Here is a 14,846-nt window from a genome sequence, read left to right as displayed (position 1 = left end):
GGTTCAAATGGTAGGTGACCTTAAGCAAATCACTTCATCACTCTGAGCCTTAGTTTCCTCATCTGAGAAATGGGGATAATCACAAGTACTTCAAAGGGCTACTTTGAGGACAACGCTGTATAAAGAATATATATATATATACACACACAAAGAATATAAATCTCTGAGCACAGTGCCTATTCCATAAAAAGGCCCAATAAATGGCAGCTTGTCACCTGGAGAAACCTTCAGATTATTCTGTTAGTGCATAATGGAAAAGCTAAGACTTAGTATTGTCCCTCCCAGCCTATTTTCTGGGGGCAGTACAGGGCTCTCTACTGGAGTTCACTTAATATGTGCAGCTGGGATGATGGAGACCTGAGTTCAAACGTGCTTCTGAACAACAGGCTTCAGGCATTCCTCTGAGATCCGGGGGAGGAGATCTAGGAGGAAATGAGGATCCTCGTTCCCTGAAGGTGTCTACCGAGGGAAGATGCCCCAAGGGGTCCCTGGACTGAGTATGCCCTGTGTGGCGGGCTGGCATGAGGCTGAACAGAGGGGGACAAGACTGCCCCTGGGAGCACCCACATGGACTGCCACTCCTGGGAACAGCTGGGACAGAAAATGCTCATGGAGAAGACAAAATTTTAGAATTTTTAATCCACTTCTGACATTAACGAATGGGGACAAGAAAGGCCCGGAGAGAGGAAGGGATTTACCAATATCCAAGTGCTGTTAAAATCAGAGCTGGGACCTGGGTCTTTTCACTCCAGAATTTCTGTAGAAAACTGGAGAAGGCAGAAAGAAATTCCTTTATTCCTTCCACTTTGGTTTACTTCAGAAGTAGTTTTTGGCGCCTGAGAAAGCTACGAATTGAGGGAAGGCAGGAAGCTGACTTTGAAATCATGCCACGGATGTATCGAAAGATCACTAAACGTCAGAAGCAAAAGGGCACCAAAACCACAAGTCTCACGGTTTATAGAAGATGCGTCTGGAAACCGGAAACGCTGGGCTTCCAACCCAGAGGCCCCCAATAAGGGCACCACAAAGCTGGGCAGGAACCCTGGCCTCCTAATTCTGCCTGGCTTCATCTCCTGTAGCCCACCTGCATCCAGCCAGGGACCACCACTGCCTGAAGGTTGTCATGTGAAACGCTGGGTCTTCACCCCAGATCTCGTATGAAACGTACTTCTGTGTTTGCTCTAAAACCCAACTTGGGGCTGTGCATCGAGTCACAATTCAGTCTCATCCATATGAAGCTCCCTCAAAATTCTTTTAGCTTGCGGGGTCAGGAAAAAATATACCCCCTCTGAGAAGTGAGCGTATTTTCCCATTTCTGATAATGCAAACCGTGAGAATAATTATGTTTCCCTGTTTACTCTGGCTGCCAGGAAGTTCAGGATTTAGTCTGACATACAATCACATATGTGTTTCCTCCTTTTTCCCTTTGTTCTCAACTTCTACTTAATTTAGTCTAAAGAAGTGTGTCTCTGTTTAGAAGAGGACTGAATTCCTTTTTGGGAAAGGTGGAGACACCATCATCATTATATAATGGTTATGATGATAGTAATAATACATATAAATATAATAATAATAACAACCAGGCCTGCAGCTCCCCCTGTGCCTCTGTGCCCAGCGTAATGCTGGATTCTTTACAGACATCCTCTGTAACCTGTAAAACTGCCTCGGAGAGAGACTCTGTTAACCTCCAGGCAGAAACAAAAGCTCAGAAAGATGAAGTGATTTTTTTTCAAGGTCACACAACAGGGAAGCTTCAGCTTTCTCAGCTGTAAACTGCGTGCGGCAAGAGGGCCTACCTCACTGGGTGGTTTGGGGCTGAACTGCTACAGTCCATGTGAACCACGAATGCTCTCTCTGCCACAGACGAGGTGCTCTATCCATGTTAATTATTATTTTAACCGTAAAATAATATATATAATTGGGGGTGCCTGGGTGGCTCAGTCGGTTAAGCATCTGACTTCAGCTCAGGTCATGATCCCAGGGTCCTGGGACCAGGCCCCGTGTTGGGCTCTGGGCTCCGCACTTAGTGGGAAGTCTGCTTCTCCCTCTGCCCTTCTCCCTGCTCATGTTCTCTCTTTCTAATAAATTAAGTCTTAAAAAAAAGTAATACATAAGATTGTTCCATTAGTACTATATCTAATTACATAGGTGTGGATATAACATTACTGGATTTTGGGTTTGTCTAACTCTTTCCACCATCCCAAGATTTTCTTTGATCCCAACTTAGCACCTACCCCATGTACAAGTTTGACGTATGCCACCTGTGGATAACTGAGAGCCGCATGTATGGCAGCCCCAGCTCCACCTGCCCACAGCTACTTCCAAGTCACCCGGAAGTGTGCAAAGCACCTGTGCCCCAGGGTCAGTCTAGCACCACAAAGACAGCGGTGCTGATGAGCAGACATTGCTCTTGGAGCATCTGATAAGGCCCTCTCCGCCTGCTGCAGTGTCTCTGTGAGCCTCTGTGACAAATCTACCCTGTGATGAAGTTCCTATTTGGGGACCACTATTTTGGGTGGTCCATATGGTCTGAAAAATCCTCTCCCACTCTGTCCTTGCTGGCAAACTTTCTGGTGGGGTCACCTGGCATCCCAGCCTCCAAAGCCAAGGCATCCGGAACGCCCACAGAAGTGCAAACCTGACACCTGTCTTCTTCCAGGTTCTTCGCCTGATCGAGATGTTCTGAAGACTTCCCACTGTGACCATCGAAGCCACTCAACACAGTTTGGATGATGTCCTCATTTATTCCAAGGAGAAGCAGACGGGTGTTCAAATTACTATGCCAAGGTTAAAACTGTTTCCCCAATTATTTTCTGTCATGTCCACAGACGACCAGAGTAGCTGCTGCACTTCGCTAGAGATGAAAGGAGTTCAGGCTCTCGCCACCCGTCCCCACCATTATTAATAACTTCCTCTCACAGTAACTGATTACCCCCAATCAGTTCCAATCGCACAGGACTCATTTGCTATTGAGCCATCTGAAATGGACACGTGCAGCTTACCATACAACATGCAACAAGGCAGAGGAGAGACAGGAAATTCTCCACTGGGTGGCTTACCTATGTCTGAAATCTTTATTTCTGACAGAAGACAGGAGAGCAGGGAATAGAAGAAAGAATGAGGTGTTAGCAGCAGGGTTAGAAGCATTATTAGCAGCCTGAAAACTTGACAGCAATGGTACTGTACAATACTATAATAAATAAAGACTTAGCAGCTATGACACTGATTTATTTTATATTGGATATTACTTGTCAGTGAGCTCACTTACAAGCAGCTACATATCACAGAAGAGGCCTGGTTTCACCTGCACCACCATGGCTGAGTTCAGGGGAAGAGAATGAGGCTGACAAGCTGTTGTTCTCACCAGGGCTAAGACAGAGGCTGGAACAGCTGATTATCTCCCCTGTGCAGAGACACAGGCCCAGAGATACACCTGCTCATGGCTGTGTCTCTGTCGGTGTGCACACGGCCCTACAGAGGGTACTCAAACCGTGCGCAGCCCACCGTGATTCTCCTCATGATGGAATACGGAACTGGGGGTATACCATAATTAGAAGGGAGGGGGTGGAACAGGAAACAGACTGGGAAGAAAATATATTAAGATGGTAATATACTGATAAACTTATTTTTCTCTCCAAATTTCATTTACTCCTCCCTTCCTTGTCTATTATCTTCCATGATCTCCCCTCAAATGTGGGAGGGAGGCAGGGGAAATGGGATCTCCTATTTTGAAGATGTGAAAATGGGGGCCCAGAGAGGGTATGTGTCTTGCCCAAAGTTGTATAACTTCTCTGCCACGGTGGCCTGACTCCCTAGTTGATGGGTCTTTCCATGGTACTCTGGGAGACAGGAAGACAATGTGAGCAGCTGACTGGAGCATCCCTGACAGATTCTGTGACAGTGAAACTCATGAAAGAGAAAAGAAAGGCAGAGAATATTCCATTGGTGGTTCTCATTAGCTTGATATCTCATCTCCCAGGAATCCAGAGAATTCTGATTCTTCTCATGGCCAAAGACCCTCTGCTTTATTTGTCCGTGTGTGTGTGTGTGTGTGTGTGTGTGTGTGTGTGTGTGTGTGTGAGAATAGGAACCCTTTCCTCCTAAGGGCTGCCATGACTGTGGCCAACCAGCAAGCCTTCCCTTCCTTTCACATGTGCCCTGTAGAGTGAGATTCTTAGCCGACAATCACCTCCAGGGAATAATTTAATGTGGCTTTAAGCCAAAACAGCCCTTGTTGGGTCAGGTGACAATTCTTTGGTGAGGCAGAGTTGTGTGACGGATAGCCTTCTGAGTTTGGGTCTGCCATTCCAGAAGCTGGACCTTGGGCAGATTCTTTAAATTCCCCAAGTCTCCTTTTTTCTTGTTTGTCAAGGGCAATTGTGACAAATACCTTGTAGACTGTTACGCTGTGCAAATAGTTGGGATCTCACAGAAGTGAGTTTCCTTATCCCTGGCCATTTTTGGAAGAAAGCTTTCCAGCTCATGGGCCCATCCTGTCCACATGGACCCTAGTCCGGGAGACAGGCAGATCCCCTTCCCTAAAGCAATTCTGAGGAACCTGGTGCCATTTCTCCTGAAAGGGAGTGTGGGGCTCCCCTGTCTCTAACCACAGCTTCTCTGTAACCCCGGAACACCGCCTATGAACAGTGCTTTGGTTCTAAAAATATGTGCTTTGGTTCTACAAAGACCTGCTTTAGGGAGGCCTTGAGAAAATGCAACCCATCAGGCCCTTCCCCGAGCTCTAAGTGTGGCTATGCTGCATCATGCACAGTTTGTACAGGGAGAAGGAAAAGGCCAAGTCGGCTGGCTCTGTGGCCCGTCAGGGGCTGGGAGGCTCTGCCTAACTTCAGCCTGTGGGCCTTTATCTGAAGAGAACTCCTCCTAACTCAGATGAGTGTTTAGTAACAGGGTCAAACCAGGCAACTCTGGCATGGGGGCCATGTCCATCCTGTTGTCCTTGTCCCTCTAAAAAGGCTCATGGGACTAATCCCAATCTGTTTGGTGCCAGGAAACGAGAGGAAATTCAAGGGCTTCCAGAATTCTAATTCCTGGTTGTTAGGAGACCTTTATATCTTCTGGGCACCGAGAATATGCTCCTGTTCACAAGTGATTTGTCTTCGCTGCTGTGCCCGGTGGAAAACAGCACCTGCTTCCCCAGAGCCCCGGGTTTATAGTTCAGCCCCTGAGCTGGGAAGTGAAAAGTCCCGGATGGACTCTGGCAGGTGCAGCTGTCTCTCCCCTCCTCGGGGTGCAGTGGGTCATGCCAGGTGGGCCCACGGGATGGCCAAGGGATAGTATTAGGAAGCTGAGGAGGACATCTCCTTACATACCTCAACTCCAGGATGTTGGTGACATTCCCAGAGGGGAAGATCCTTCGGATGTAGTTGAAGTCCCCCACATAGAGGCTCCCGTCGGAGCCGCACGTGAGGGCCACAGGGGCCAGGAGCTTGTTGCCGTCAGCAAGGCCGTTGCAGCTGGGGCAGGAGATGCTTCTCCGGCGCCCGTTGCCCATGATGCTCCCGATGACAGGTGGCTGCTGAGACACAAACTGGTTCTCCCCGTTCCCTTTGTGCAAGATGCCTGGGACAAGGACAAAAGGGCAGAATCAACGATGGAGCCAGAAATGGCCCTCTTCTGTGGCCGACCACAGAGTCCCCTTGATTTTTGCAAGGAATACAAGCCCTCTGCCTACCATTTCCAGACTCAACCCCCAGGGCTGTGGCAACCCCACCATGAAACCCAGAATGTCCCGAACAGGCCATCCTCCTTTCCTGAATGAACGCTCACGACGACTCTGTAAGATAGGTCCTACTCCCCGCTCTGTATTAACGGAGGTTGGGGTGGGGGCAAGCTGGTGGCTCACCTGAGGTCACCCAGGCCCTGAATCATTCACTGCTTCTCAGATAGTACACGTCTAGTCCCTGTCTTTATCACAGTGTGCATTTTTTTAAAATTACGCTTACCCATTTTCCGCTCCTTAGATTGCTACCATGTCAACTGTGGAACTGTTGTCTTCTTCCCTTCTGTGCCCCCAGTGCCTCAGGCAGAACTGGACACAGAATAGATCCCAATGAATGTTTACAGAGATGCACGAGCAAACTTCAGTCTCCTCTCACCAGGGTAGAGTCGAGAGATCTGGGTTTTTATGTGGTTTTGCTCCTAACAGACTGATCCCAGATGCTGCGTCAGACTCCCCACTGCTTTACCTGCTCCTGGGCTTCAGTTTCCTTCCAAGCACAATGAAGGGACTGAGCTTAGTGACCTGCAGGCTTCATCCCATATCTACACAATTTCTTTTTAGGTCCAGCTCACCTTCGTCTCCCGTGTTACTGCCACAGCCTCCAAACTGGACTACTTGCCTCCGACCTCACCTCTTCCATATTGAAGCCTGAGTTTTGGGTTTATGGTCACCGGGATCTTCTCCCAGGCTGTCGCCTCTTAGCTGTGTCCTTTACTAAACAGCTACCTTTCATTCTTACATAGTCTAATCTCTCATTTTGCTACCACATGTTTATGCTCTTTTTGGTTTTAGGGAATCCTCTGAGATCATAAAGATATTCTCCTAATTTTTCTTCTATTAAAGTGTTATCTTTCAAATTCAGATCTTTAATTAACCTTATTTATTTTGTATGTAGGGTGAACCTAACATACCTATCCATCCCCCACTGACATCTGAGGCTCCCTTGGTCCCAGGCCAGTTCCTACATATGCATGGTGTGGTCCTCCACTGAGATTCCTTCTGTCCCCCATCCCGTTCTGCAGCGACAGAAGCCCTGCTGTCTGACCGGGCATGGGACAATCTAGGGCAGATTACGCTTGGCAGGTGACAAAGTTCTGGCCAGTGGCGTGGAAGCAGAAGTGGGGTGGGCAGCTGCTGGGAGGTGTCCTTGCAATGGAGAGGGCCTGCCCTTAGCCCTTCTCCTCCTCCTTGCTGGCTGAGGTGTGGATGTGGGGCCGAAACTTAGGCAGTCACCCTGCACCATCACCTTGGGGTTGGAGGTGCAAGGAGAGCAATGGGAGGGGAGGAGCCCCGACCTCTGACCTGGCAGGCAGAGTGCCAAGCCAGCCCTGGACTGCCTCCCTCTGGACCCGGGGCTGAGGGAGAAACACACTTTGAACTTATTTGGAATTCTGTTATTTTGGCTTTTCTGATGCATGTGGCCAAAACTGGTCCTCCTGATGGCTTTCAGGCCATTCTCTGAACTCCTTGCTCTGTCCCCTAGAGTCTCTTTATCTGCTCTGGGGCTGGCCCCACACAGTACGGGAGATGGTGGTTTTTCTAAAACCGTCGAATATCTGGCAGGGCCTCTTTTTTCTTCTGATTTTAAAGGCTGCCTTAGTAACTGACAAATCTTTAGGCTATCATAAATTCTAGAGTCTGTTTGTCAGTTTTTCCTTCAGCCATGCGGCGGCTTTGATAGATAGCCATTCACAGCATCTTCAGATGAGGCGGGAGCTGTCATGACCGTATTGAGTTGTCCCATCCCGGCACACAGTCAAGGTGAGCGATCTAAACTACAGAGTGGATTGTGTCACTTGCAGGCCTGGAACCTTTCAGAGGCTTGACATCTGCCTCTGGATGCAGTTCAAAGTCCTAATCTTCTCAGCCTGGCCTCCAGCGGCTCCAGCCCCAGCTCTGGCTCTGGCTCTTGCCTTCATTTCATCCTTTGCTCAAACCACAGTGAATCTTCTTTCCAATTACTCTTCTTTTAGGCTTTTGTGCTTTGGCACCTACTGTGCCTTCTGCCTAGAATGTTCTCCTTACTTGATATATTGGGCTAATCCTACAGACCTTTTGAGACTCCGTCCAGAGGTTCTCTCCAAAGAGACACCTTGCTGAACCAAGAGGCTGAGGTGCCCCTGTTCCAGGTTCCAGGGTCCTGTGTTTTTGTGTGGGATGGCACAACATGGAGACTGCCTGGGAAGTGTCTGGAGTCTCATTTCTGTATCCCCCAGTGCCTGGCACTGCCCAGCACAGAGCAAGCTCCCAAGGAATATCTCTGATGACTAATCCTTCGGACTACTGATCACACATGAGCCCCTGTAACTGGGAGAGCACTTTTTTTTTTTTTTTTTTAAATTTGGCAGGGCATGAAGGATATGAGATGAGGGTCCCACCCGCAGCCGGGCTGCTGGAGTTCTTCTCGCGCACTCACCACTCTGGATGTTGAGGGCATGGTGTTTGTCCAGGCTCCATCCTCCCAGCTTGGAAGCATCGATTTCGTAGCCCTGCAGCACTGCTGTTCTTTTCTCCCAGAGGATCAGATCTGGGCAGGATTCATACTCATAGCCCACAGAAACTGCAGAAAACAAAAGGTATGAAATGCACAGGTGAGCAAAGTCTCTGCTCTGGCTTTGATCTGCCTGCAAGGCTTGGTTTGTCTTTTGTAGGGAAGGAGAAAGGATCATGTTTCTCAGCAGGAGCCAGATGTACGTACAGTACTAATGCAGAGAAGCTGAGCCCGAGTATCCTCTTTTCAAAGAGCAATTATGCCTTATTAGGAAAAAGTTGAAGGAAATGCATCAAACACCTTCAAAAGGACCCAGGTGAATTGATTCCCAGGACATGATCCTCTAGTATGGAAAACAGGTTAGGCACAAAGCTCTTCACTGCAGCTTTATTTCTAATAGTGCAAATTGGAAGTAATCTTAAAGTTCAAAAGGGTCTAGAGATTGAGCCCATCAAAAGGTACCCACTTGAGGAATATTATGCTGCCAGTGGATATTTTGGTTATGAAGATAACAGGGTGACATGGAAAATGCTTATGATGCCAAGTTGGAAAGACTGGTTATATATGGGATTATATGTGTGCTTAAAAAAAAACCATACAGGGCACCTGGGTGGCTCAGTGGGTTAAAGCCTCTGCCTTTGGCTCAGGTCATGATCTCAGGGTCCTGGGATTGAGCCCCACATCGGGCTCTCTGCTCAGCGGGGAGCCTGCTTCCTCCTCTCTCTCTGCCTGCCTCTCTGCCTACTTGGATCTTTGTCTGTCAAATCAATAAAATCTTTAAAAAAAAAAAAACCATACACACACACACACACACACACAAAATTACTATACATGAAGAGAGAGAATAAATTTAAATGTTAACAAGTAGTAGTATTATTTATAGAAACATATGAATTTATTCATATTTTTGTCCACTCATCAAATTTTTATGAATGATAATGGCATTACTTCACTAAAAAAAAGAATTCTATACTGTTTATAATGAATACACAGATAATGAGCTCAGTTAGGGTACGTTGAAAGCTGGAAGTTGCTTTGAGGTCTCAAAGCTTGAAAATCCGCTGGTTTCTCTTCTGTCTCATAGATCCAGACCTCCTTGGAAGGGGACCGGGATGCAGGCAAACCATGGCAGGAGTCCCAAGGCTGGGTTTGTAAAAAAGCCTGGAACTGCCCGATGGAAAGGAACTAGCAGAGACAGGAATGGCATTTCTTTCAAGTATCCTTCTGTGTGGACACTACTTGCCAAGTGGGCAGTATCTTAACACATGTTCAAGGGAGGAATTAACAGTTGGGCAGCTCCTGAAAAAGTTTCCCGAGGTGCCAAAAAAGGTTGCTGGCCAAATACAGGAGGAGGGGAATGTCCACACCGACATCTTCCCTATGACCGGGAGTCCTATTAGCAGCCTCTCTGCCTCCTATGGGTCACCTGTACTCTCAGGGCTCTCTGGGCTTGGAGGTCTCACTGTGCAAATGCTTTCCTTTGCCCTGGCTGGTGGACATGAAGGATGCTCATGTCACCCAAAGAGGTTGTGAGGTTTCATTGTTTTTGAAGAGACTCCAGAAGTAGTTTGAGTTACAGAAGGGAGCATGAACAGAGAGACTGAATCTTTGCTCCCACCATGCCCTTGCAAGGTAGGGTGGGATGTGAAGCTACAGGTGAGGTCTAAGATGGGTCCAGCTCTGTTCCTCTGTCATCTGTCCTCCCGAAGTCCCCTCACCTCTCTGCTTCCTCTCGCAGAATCTGGGGACAGTCTCTGGCTCAGACAGTGGCAATGAGGATTAGGTGGGATATTAATGTGCAAGGGAGAACACCGGCCAGAGGAGGTGTTGAACAAACATTCTCTCAGTGACCACCTGCCTTTTTTCCTTCCCTCCCTTCTCCTCTTTCTTTTTACAACATGATTTCTCCTCTGCTTCCTCATTTTGCTTTTGTGGAATCTAGCAAAAGAATAAAATTGGAGCAGGGTTCAGATGAGAAGGAATTCCCTGGGCTAATCCTCTCCATGCTTGGGGGACTAGCCCTGTAGGGGGGAAGTCGGCTAACAGTCCAGCTCTGAACCCTTTCTGGGACACTGCTCTGTACGGAAGCTGGAATGAGCACAGCCAGCCCCTGAAGGCTGATGTCTCGGTGGGGCTGGGACCCAGGCGAGGCCACAGTCACTTTCTGCTTCATCTTAAAAACAGACAGCAACAACAAGGACAGAATCTCTCTGATTGTGAATGAGGTACAGAGGCCAACAAGCCTTTCTGAGGAAGAAAGAATCTTAGCTCCTGCATCTCAAAAAACTGAGGAAACCCAGAAGCTCCAGACTTCCACATTTTTTAGTGGGTGTGTTGAGGCCAGATGGTTGTGAGGGGGGCAGGACAATGCCCAGCCAGCTCTACCTTTGTGGCACAAAGCCTCTTTTCACCCATTACATACCACAACAGCGCTTTGCAAAGGCGCTTTTGGTTTTCTAAGTGCCCCCCTTTTTAAAAATGATCAACTTTTTAACATTCAGGTCTTTGAGTACATTCTTTGAGGTCACAGATAGTCCCTGAAAAGTCTGGAAGGCCAATTAAGCCATAGGTATTTCTGAGAAGGGGAAAGGAGGAAGAAGAAACAAGGGAGGTGGAGAAAGAGCCCTGTGCCCCCAAGTGTTACTCTCTCCCTGGGGATGACCCTGAGTCCTGTGGCCGAGAGGCTTACCGAAGGCTTCCGACAGCCCGAACACCTTCTGGTTGTAGACGTCTGTCTTGTCCCAGATGAAATAATAGGACAAGTCTGGGGCTGCAGCAAACCACTTTCTGAAGAGGCGGCCCTCAACGGCCACCATGAGGTGCACCTTCATGAGGTTGAAGGGGATGGTTGGGTGGGTGAGGCTGATCCTCAGGACAGACTTGTAGCCAGGGGTGCGGCTGCTCAGGTAGCTCAGCCTCATCTTGCAGCCCGAGATAGCGATCTCCTCCTGCAAAGCCTAGACAGACAGATGACATAGCAAGCAGCCGTCAGGGACTCATAGGAGCATGGGAAACGGCAAGCCCCAAGCACTCTGGGTGACCGAGAGGCAGAGGAGGAGGCAAAGAGGGAGGACCGAGGGGAGAGGAGGAGCAGGAACTAGGAAAGAGAGGAGAGGGAGGAGCGGGGAGGCAGAGTATGAAGAGGAGTGGGAGGAGGAGGGAACCGAGAGGCAGAAGGCCTGGTTTCCGGGGCCGACTTCACGTGGTACGACCCTGCCTCCGGGAGCCTCAGGTTCTCCCCCGTTCAGTGGGGATGACGCTGCTCACCCTGCTGTATTACTGAGAGGGACACGTAGGATAATGTGTGTAAAATCACGTAAGCTGCCGAATCTCAGTTTCCTCTCTGCATTGGTGTGAGGACGGAGCAGGGTCACATACAGAAAAGTGCCCAGCTCATAACAAGGGCTCAGTAAGTGGGATGATGGTGCCATTACTGGTGCTGGTGCTGGTGCTGGTGCTGGTGCTGGGACCAGCAGGAAAAGGAAGAAAGACCTTTCCCTCAGACTAATGCACACAGCTGCCTCAGCAGGGAGGACAGTGTCTCCCACAAAACTTTCCTAAAGTAAGATCCTCTGACGGCTATCCTTTTCAGGAAAGTGAAGAGAGACCATGAGAGGTTGGCTAAACAATTATGCAGGGTTGAGAGCAAGGCCTGCCAAGGACCTGGGGCCAATCCCCCCCTTCCCCCCAGCTAACCACGGAAAGAGGCTGAACTGGCGGCATGGGGTTTCCGTGCCCCGGTTCATCTAGATGCTAGATGAACAGAATGGTGGGGAAGGTGGCACTTACACTGGGTGTAATGGGCTCAGTTCCAAAATGAAGACTTGAAAATCAATGGCAGGGTGCTCAGGCACATGGCAAGAGCAGAGAACTTTTATCAGCTTGATGCTCTGGGCTCCATTTCAAGAAGGGGACGTTAAATCAATTGAGGCTAACGTATCCATTAAAAGAACAGTGATCATTCTCTTCTGATGTGTTCATGGAGAAACTGAGCCTTCACAAAGAAAGCCTTTTCCTTTCTGTCCGTTTCGTATCAGAGACGGGTGTGAACTCTCTCCCCACCTCATTCTGAACACATGAAATTTTAGGGCCTGGGCCTAAAGCAAAGGCATCTTTCTAAAAATCAGCTTGCAAGTTCTAGGCAAAGCCGCTCTGTACCCAGGTGAACCACAGGCAGGGTTCGAGTGCCATCCTGATGCTCTCATAAATATTTATCTTCAATGTACCCTTTAAAATGTACTTCTCGCAGTGCTTGCGAAGGCTGGCCAATGACAGGGCTGGGAAAACCCAGGAGCTTGTTTTCTTGTGTTTCATGAATCTGTTAATAAGCAAGGTTTGTGACCCAGCTGGGCTCACAGATACCCAACCCAGGGAGCACGGTAAAGAGGGTGGGACCTTTAACCTCATTTGTTCCAAAGTCTCTGCTCCTGGGAAAATGTCTGGCTGGAGCTGAACCAGGGTTGAGTAACAAATTACTTCTCTCCAGCAAGCTCTGTCTCCACTGACAACCATTTCAAAAGAAAGGTCAGCCTGGTAGTTGAGACAGGAGACAAGCCCTGCATCTCTGAAAAGGAGTGAGGGTTTCAACCTGTGGGTGCGCTGAGAATTTCAAAACAGTTGTATGTCCCTCTCGTGGGCTGGTGCCCGAAGCCACACAACAGGACACACACACAGAGATGCATCTGCTCGGCCAGGCGCGAGACCTACACACAATAGTGTATACGCTTCAGCTCCACAGGCGGCGGCAACCTATTAACATGCACACGGCCAGAGCTCTTGCTAGGCAAGAGAGCCAGGCCGGGCCTCTCCCTGCTGTCTCTCTTCTTCCCCTGGCCTTTGTTCCTCCCAGTAGAAATCGGGCTGGGATGGCGGAAAACTTTTAACTCTGCACAGCTCTGTTAGGCAAAGAATCTGTCCTGGTTTCCATTCAATTAAAACGCATCTTTTCAAATTACTTCCTTTTAATGATAATTAAGTAAAGTGCTTACGTGTCAAGATTTGAGCCAAATAAATCCTTGGCTGGCATGAAGGCAGTGTCTTTAACACAATCTCAATAATAATAACACTGGCTAGAATTTATTGAGCACTTTGCTAAGCGCTACGCATTGTGCTAAGCACATTTTCTCATTTAGTCTTTCTTACTATGCTCCTCTGTCCTACTTCTCTTGGTAGACCCTACTATCATAAATATTTTTGAGAGAAATAATGATACAGGGGGACATTGGAGGCTGGGGGAGAGGAAAGTGGAAGGGAACTGGATGGCAGACTGGAAAGGCAGCAGGAATTCACTCTATGCTGGGCTGTGCCAGGCACCTTTCAGTGCTGGTGTGATTTAAGTGTGTTAAGAGAGGAGGCCATCATCTCGACACCACGGCTGCTGTGGGGCCTGGTAGCTGGATTCGGATGATGGCTGATGGGATCGCTCTCCACGCACCCCCGGCTCTGAGACCCTCCACCCCACCAGTGAAATAAAAGCCTGGAGAAAGACAGTTAAGAAAGTTGGGTACCTGAATTTCTGGAACGATGGGGCCTTTCTCTGCACAGGAGCTGGCGAAGGACGTCAGTGGGGATGGAGACACGACAGGGTTGGGGCGGGCGAAGTTGCTCAGGTCACAGCTGGGAATCTCATTCTCTTCATGTCGCATGATGATGGTTTCCATGACAAAGAAGCGATCCCAAGGCAGCCAGAGAGTGTGCTCCTGTGTGATGAAAGGTGCCCGCTCGAACCGGAGGATGATGGAGATACCGCCATTTGTGACCAGGTCAAAGCTGTTTGGGAGGGCAGGCATGGAAAGAACGGGGAGCAGGAAAAGCAGGAGATAGGAGATGAGGAGGAGGAGGAATGGTGGGGGTGGGGGTGGGGAGACAGGAGCAAAAAATTATACCAAAGGTCTGCGAACTTGTTGAGGGGACCGTAAAACCTAAAGATGTCACTACAGCCACAAACTGTAACAGAGATTCCAGGAAGCATTGTTTGTTTTTTCATTTTTGTTTTTTTGCAAAAATGATTCATTATAGAGATTTTACCAAAACCCATATGAATAACCATGGCTATGGAGAGCCGTTTGCCAGGACGGAGGACAGCTGACGAGCCTCCGCTCTGGTGCTCCTGGTACTGAGGGTTTCTTAGAGCTGAAGCCCAGGGAAATGTCAGCAGGACAAATCCTACCCTGGCATTAGGAGCCCTAAGCCTAGTCCTGCCTCTGCCATGAGCTGCTGTGGGATCTCGAGTACACCGCTAGCCTCTCTGATCCTCTATTCTCTCGTCTCTAAAATGGAAAGGTTCAAACGCGGTAATTTTTTTACTCAAGTATAATTAACATACAGTGTTACATTAGGTTCAGGTGTGCGATATAATGCCTCAGCAATTCTGTATGTTTCTCAGGGCTCACCAAGACAAATGTAGTCTTGATTCACTTTATTTTACTCATTTTTGTCCCCCACCCTCCCCTCTGAAAACCATGTTTGTTCTCTCAATTTAAGAGTCTGGGTTTTTGTTTGGAGGGGGGCTCTTTTTCTCTTTCTTTGTTCATTTGTTTTGTTCCTTAAATTTCAAGTGGATTACACTTAAGTCACTAAGATTCTATGACCCTGTGGCAGTTTTAGCTCTGATTG

General features: G+C 48.5%; 1 protein-coding gene across 1 annotated transcript in view; it reads right to left on the bottom strand.

Moving 5' to 3' along the window:
* Window positions 1-14,846, bottom strand: part of LOC111154485 (teneurin transmembrane protein 4) — a 373,890-nt gene that overhangs the window by 49,540 nt on the left and 309,504 nt on the right. The window contains exons 17-21 of the mRNA XM_022514097.1: window positions 13,739-14,000; window positions 10,921-11,188; window positions 8,157-8,300; window positions 5,331-5,580; window positions 3,060-3,080 (exon numbers count right to left, since the gene is read on the bottom strand). Of these exons, the coding sequence (XP_022369805.1) occupies window positions 3,060-3,080; window positions 5,331-5,580; window positions 8,157-8,300; window positions 10,921-11,188; window positions 13,739-14,000 (945 nt within the window). The remainder of the gene's footprint in view (window positions 1-3,059; window positions 3,081-5,330; window positions 5,581-8,156; window positions 8,301-10,920; window positions 11,189-13,738; window positions 14,001-14,846) is intronic.

Source organism: Enhydra lutris, unplaced genomic scaffold (assembly GCF_002288905.1).
Source record: "Enhydra lutris kenyoni isolate GAN:26980312 unplaced genomic scaffold, ASM228890v2 scaffoldscaffold37, whole genome shotgun sequence".
In the NCBI taxonomy this organism is placed as follows: domain Eukaryota; kingdom Metazoa; phylum Chordata; class Mammalia; order Carnivora; family Mustelidae; genus Enhydra; species Enhydra lutris.
Note: the sequence above shows the minus strand (reverse complement) of the source record. Positions and strands in the feature narration are given on the sequence as shown.